General features: G+C 39.9%; 1 protein-coding gene across 2 annotated transcripts; it reads right to left on the bottom strand.

Moving 5' to 3' along the window:
- Positions 1 to 2060: 2060 nt before the first annotated feature.
- LOC114761578 (bidirectional sugar transporter SWEET3-like) lies at positions 2061 to 3942 on the bottom strand. Of its 2 annotated transcripts, XM_028950983.1 has the most exons (7): positions 3878 to 3942; positions 3719 to 3755; positions 3370 to 3592; positions 2952 to 3113; positions 2728 to 2847; positions 2450 to 2626; positions 2061 to 2377 (listed from the first exon to the last, which is right to left on the bottom strand). In XM_028950983.1, the coding sequence occupies exons 1-7, from the start codon at positions 3912 to 3914 to the stop codon at positions 2345 to 2347; spliced, it is 789 nt and encodes a 262-aa protein (XP_028806816.1). In that variant the 5' UTR covers positions 3915 to 3942; the 3' UTR covers positions 2061 to 2344. The 2 variants fall into 2 exon arrangements, with proteins under 2 accessions (XP_028806816.1, XP_028806815.1); XM_028950982.1 differs by having other exon boundaries at positions 2061 to 2626.
- Positions 3943 to 6000: the final 2058 nt, after the last annotated feature.

Raw genomic sequence — 6000 nt, forward strand, 5'->3', positions numbered from 1 at the left:
AAGATGGAAAAATGAGCATGCTGTGTTATTGGGGAACGGCAGAGAGGGGCACGTGGCGTCGTGCATGGAGTTCGGAGTTTCGCTTCACGCAGCGACACGTGGCGGCAATGGAACTGGGTTGTGATAATGGTAATGGACCGCCCGTAACCCATTTGGCTTGGGCTGGATTCACATACCCTCGGGGTGACAAGATCGCTTTTTACTACGGCTCAAAACTCCTTTTTGTTTTGTTGGGTTTTTGCCTCCTAAAGGTGGATCCGAATCTGATTTGCTTACTTTTTGGTTGCTTTAGATGAGGTATACAAAAGAACAGGGTAGATGGGCGCGCGCGTTACTGGTTTGGGAACTCGAAAATAATGCAATTATTATGGGCAATGATATGAATGATAATACGACAATGAATTGCGAGCGTCGGGGCGAAGAACGAGGGTGGGCGCACCAGAAAACAGCTGGAGGATTGGAATGTTGAGGAAGGGTACGTTGCTAAGTAATGTGAATCCAAGCTAGCAGCAAGTAGATTTAGGAATGTGCGCGGAACAAAGTATCGGGACTCAAACGCGCAATTCGTGAGACTGCAAGGCTCCCGTCTCAATAATGGAGAACCCCAGGATAGGAGGGGAGGGGACGTGGCTCTGATATAAACGACAAAAGAATAATTGGGAGTGTCGCGTTTCACACAGAATCAGACACGTCCCATAGCCTCGTCACGTCCTGGGAAATTACATGATCATGAACAAAGTAATAAATTATGCAAAAGCTTTTGACACCCCTTCTCGTCGTTCGTGTATTCAAAAGGGCTTCTGAGAAGTTTACTGTTTGAGAATGGTTATGTGTCATCATTGCAACTTGCACGGCCCCATGCAGGTGTCATTGTCCAGTGAGTCCTCCTCCTCCGAGTCGGAAAATTATCTATTTTGAAATAAACACAAAATCTTTTTATATTTTCCATTAAAATATTTTTGGAATAATGCCTCAGCGGGCCAAGTGACCCTTGATTTTTTTACGGATATCAAGTAGTGGTGTTTTTCTGCATTATCAGCTGAGTCATTCTGCTGTATTTGGGAAGTTGTACAGATGAACGTCCTTATATGTCAGGAAAAAAGTTGGGGGTAGAGTAGGGGACTGATACCATCCGCTGTCAATTCCTTGGGAAGAACCGTACGATGTAGCGCCTATTTTGCTCCCTGAATTCTCTCTAACATTAATTTTGCACAGTTAATATTCCCTTTCTGTATAAACAATATCCGGTTCCAGGAAAGTATAATTGAAAGAGGTGAATTCTTGTGCACGACAGTGTTTGACGAATCCCGTCTGATTGACTAATCAAGATCAATTTCCTTAAGTTTACTAAATAAGTTTTTTTAAATTATTCAGTTTCTACATGGTTTCAGGGGGGACAACATGCATAGAGGAACATGAATACATATTAGTCAATATAATTAACGTCGAAACTAGCGTGATGGGAATCATAAGCCCACCTTAGTGTCAGATTGATATAATTTTAATACATGACACTAGTGCCACAGCTTTAAAGTGAAATATGGAATACTCTCGGTTCATGAGTACCTCAAGAAGAAACCCTGAGGCAAGTAGAAGAATGGTGGCCGTCCAACTTTTTTTCTTTCTGTGACCGACTTCACACAATTCAAAATTTCAATCTCGCTTTATTTTTCTAACGCGAAAAAGGAACAAAAAGGTGGGGGGGGGAAAAGATGGAGAGAGAGAGGTATGTCAAAGCACTGGTCATACAGGTTTGGTGACAATTTGTTGGTGAGTTGCAGGTTGCTATTGGTTAATGCATGTGAAATTGGCCGCTTCCTTTCAATTAAATCCCAAAGTCTCGTGAAAAAAAGGAAAATATTCTGTGTAGCCTGAAATGTGGTCATAAACATCATACCAATATTTTAATAATAGCTTGCAGAATCATTCTCATCCCCGTATCTGATTTTGTTGTCTGAGTTGTATATGTTAAGCTACATGATATTGCTCGATGGATTGCGTGTAATCAGACTAACCATATATATCATTAAAAAAAGAAAAAGTATCAGAAGATTCTGAAGTGTAGAATTTGAATGTCATTGATATTATTTGGCAAGTATACTCCGTAATACAAGCAAGCCATGCGTCGGAAACTTGAGCGGGGTGGCAAAACCAGTTCTCAGGGAAACTAGGCATGACTTCTTGTATTAGGGAGGACACTGAATTTATGGGATAAATACAGTGATGAAAATACTAGCTGACTAGCTCTGAAAAATAAAGAAGACATCTTTATTTTGGGGGACCCAAACATGAAACCCAATATCTGGGCAAAATTTTCTAAACTTTTCAGCCTTGTCGTCGTTGATTAGGAGTTGATCTTGCTTGGATCATTTGTCATGTTCGTTATTTCTGGTCCTCTTTTTTCCACATCCGCCATTATTTCTGAGCCTATGCTTGGATCATTTGTCATCTTCATTTCCAATTCTCCTTTTTCCAAATCCACCATTTCTGAGCCTTCCTTTTCTACCGCCACATCTCCCTTTTCCAGGTTCAGACCGTTTGGTTCTTCTGTAACTTTTCTTTTCCAGTACTTGCAGTGTAGTACAAGCTGCAGAATGGCCAAGGGAACACCAACCACGCTTGGTCCCTGTCAAAGTTGGGAAATTTGAATGTCAAATCAATATGCTCAATCTTCTTCCGAGTTTGATGAAATCATGAGCAGTAGTAAAAAGAGGCTGGAATACGAACCGCAACGAATATATCACGGATCAGAAGTCCGTAGGTCAACCAGAGGACGCCAGCCAGGAATGAGCACAACGATATTGGCAATGGCATGAATTCCACGCTCTTCGTTTGTATAACTTTCTTCTGCAAAATGAAACCGAAATTTTGTGTTATGAACTCTCCCCTGTTTCTGCCTTCGTTAAACAACATAATAATCTTATTGCAGTGACTATGGAGTATGGACTTACCATGACAACCAGAGGAGAAGCATACATTGCGACTGAAACACAAAGGCCAATGCTACCCACAAGAAGCTTTCGGTGTCGACTATCATGGAAGGCAAAGGTTGAGACGATAACGATGATACAAAACACTGCGATAACTGGTATCGCCGTCAAGGCCACCTTCACCTGCAATGTTCACGGGATCAGAAACCATATTTTTAGACCGACTTTGTGACTGTGGGCTAGTAAATATAGCAAGCTAATATCTCTGCAATATATTTTTGGTAAGTCTTGTATTGTCTTCTTATGCATGCAAGTTATCTGTTTGTGGCCATAGCAAATACTGACTTGCTTAACGAAATCTGTGCGTTTTCGTTTGCACGGACAAACAAAGGAAGAACTAAGGCTGCAGAAGGGAGTTGAGCTGGTAAGTTATTATTACCTTTCCTTTTGCGGAAGCATACCAGAAGTAGATGAGAACGTAAGATAACTCAAGAACAATCCCGAAGCCATTGACTGTGACCAGAGGGAAATTTTCCCATCCGTAGCTCACAACAGGCAAGCCATACCAAGTGAAAAGGAGACAGTTCAGGAGTCCGACGATGTAAGGAAGACATGAAAACTCCTCTGTGCTTTTCTTCCTTATGACCCTTTTGAAAGTAACCCTGCAGAAAGAAACCGTGACAAGCTTTCTCAGTATATGGTTTTGATTTACTCGTCTACAGAATCGAGAAGACAGGCAGCTATATATGCAGCAGGAGTACTAATTGAAAGGAAAGTTTTTGACATACGTTGGAGCAGCATAAAGGGCTACTGAAGCAGCGTTCCCTGCAAAAAAAGAGGGACGAAGAAAGAGAAAACGAATCACTTTTCTGTTGAAGACTCGCACATCAATGAGTAATGCAGTATAATGATTAGATACTACTGCTAAGAAATGAACGAAGTAGTACCAAGAACTGCAACGGCCATGCGAAAACTCTCTGCCATCTTTAGTTCTTTGATAGGTAATAAGAGGAGATATGAAGGAAGAATGAGTATGGTACGAAGAAGGGCTCGGAGGCTGCCGTATTTATAGCTCCTCGAGGGCCCTGCTGAGCGCCTAGTGGCAAACTTAATAATGTTAATCTTTGAATAAAAAAAATGAAATAACCTGAAAATAGAATATTTTATCGAAAGAAGGAGGAAGTGCTGTCTCCGTCTTTCATAATAAAATTGTGGACGCGAAACTTTGTTCAATTAGCTTGCTCAACACACAAGAGGCTACTATACCTAGAATATCTTTATTAATTTTCGTTTTCGTTTTCGTTTTTGTTTTCAGTCTAGGAGGATAACGATATAGTACAGGCACAGAATGCGTGTAAATGGTACAACAAGGCACCAGAACGGCACCATCCCTTTTTGACAAAAAATCACACGACTGATGTAAAATTTTGAGAGCCGGTTTGCTTTGGGTTTTCTGGGATACAATTTGTTAAGTGGCTTCTGCTTTTTCTGATGACATAGCATTAAAGACCCCAATAATGAGTTAAAAAATTTTACTAAATGAAGTGCCTTGTTATTGGTGATGTGGCCTCCATTTTCTAGGGATATGGGACTGTGCCCATTTGGCTGCCAGCAGAGTGATGAGTTCATTATATAACTGGTGGAATTAACATCTAGACTTGTTCGCTTGTGTTCATAAAGGAAAAATGTCCTTATTCAAGTTAATGCTTGCAGATTTTGATTGCACGGTAGAAATTAAAAGGTTAAAACTAAAGGTTATTATGGCTAATATATGATCTTTCATCATTATTATGTCCATTTTTTCATTTACATTCTCATTCTGTTTTACACTTTACATGGGGTTTTCAACCTCTTTTCCCCCATCTTTTTTCTAACAACCACCCCTAGTAACAAAGCGAAGAAAGTGATGAAGTAAAGTGAAATGCTTTGAGGGTACAGTTTTGAATTCTTGCACGTCAATGGGTTGTGCCATGGCGTCTTATTATATTATTACCTGTAGCTTTCTTTTGACAGCAAACAAGTATCTGTATCAGATTAACCGCCAAGGCTTGCTAATTAGCTAAACCAACTCCGGGTGGGGACACAAAAGTGGAAAAAAAACACTATGCCATTTATTATCTAATAAGACATTAATATTATGATTAGGAATTTGAATGATAAGAAGAAAATCTGCTTCTCTGGTTTCACTGCTCTTAATTTAGCAACAGAAATCACCAGAATTATCGTAATCCAGTTAAAGCACAAGAGGGGGGGTTATTTTTGTTGATGGTGACATCAAAGACAGAATCATGGAGAAGTAATCAATAGGCTAAACAGGTAAAGAGTGTTTCTAGCTAGTTGAACAGAGTTCCTAGTAAATTCAATGTAAATTAATATACAAGATCTTGAAAAGAGATTGTGTGATCTTAAATACTTAATCCGTCTCTGACACCTGATCAACATATAACAGTCCGGAAATTCAAAATCCTCGACCCAGAACAGAACCCAGCAATGGGAGACTTATGATGCCTTTTGGTTTTTGCTTTTGGTTCTTTGATACCATTCAAGTGGGCAAAAGGAATCTCATTTGTTGACTCGGTACACAGCTGTACCCGCTCCTTCCTACGAAATTTCACCTGCACTAAGCCGGAGAGGATCAATAATTTTCACCCACAACTGGCCGGAGGGGGTCAAATTTACAGCCTTACTTTTCTGACTACATAAATATACGCATACATGCGACAAACGCGAAGTTATCCGATCCTCAGATATTTCTGGTTTAATTTTGCATGAAAAATTATATCCACTTGGTGAATCAGGATGATCTTAGACCGTTCAATTGAGTAAAGCGTGTATAGCTAGCTAGCTTATATGCATATTCGAATAGGTCTAGCTGGTTCTGTGGATGGATCAGTGGCTACACGTAAAGTGACATTGATATATCATTAATGAGTTAAATATACATGAAGGGAACATATTCTTAAACACATAAAAGAAACATTACAAACCCCTTCTGCTTTGATTTATGAAAAAGCGCATATAATATCCCCATTTGATGTTGATACTTAGGTGCAGCCTTTGTTTTGTGTTT

This window comes from Neltuma alba, unplaced genomic scaffold (assembly GCF_004799145.2).
Source record: "Neltuma alba isolate B1F8T4 unplaced genomic scaffold, ASM479914v2 tig00011126_pilon, whole genome shotgun sequence".
NCBI lineage: Eukaryota > Viridiplantae > Streptophyta > Magnoliopsida > Fabales > Fabaceae > Neltuma > Neltuma alba.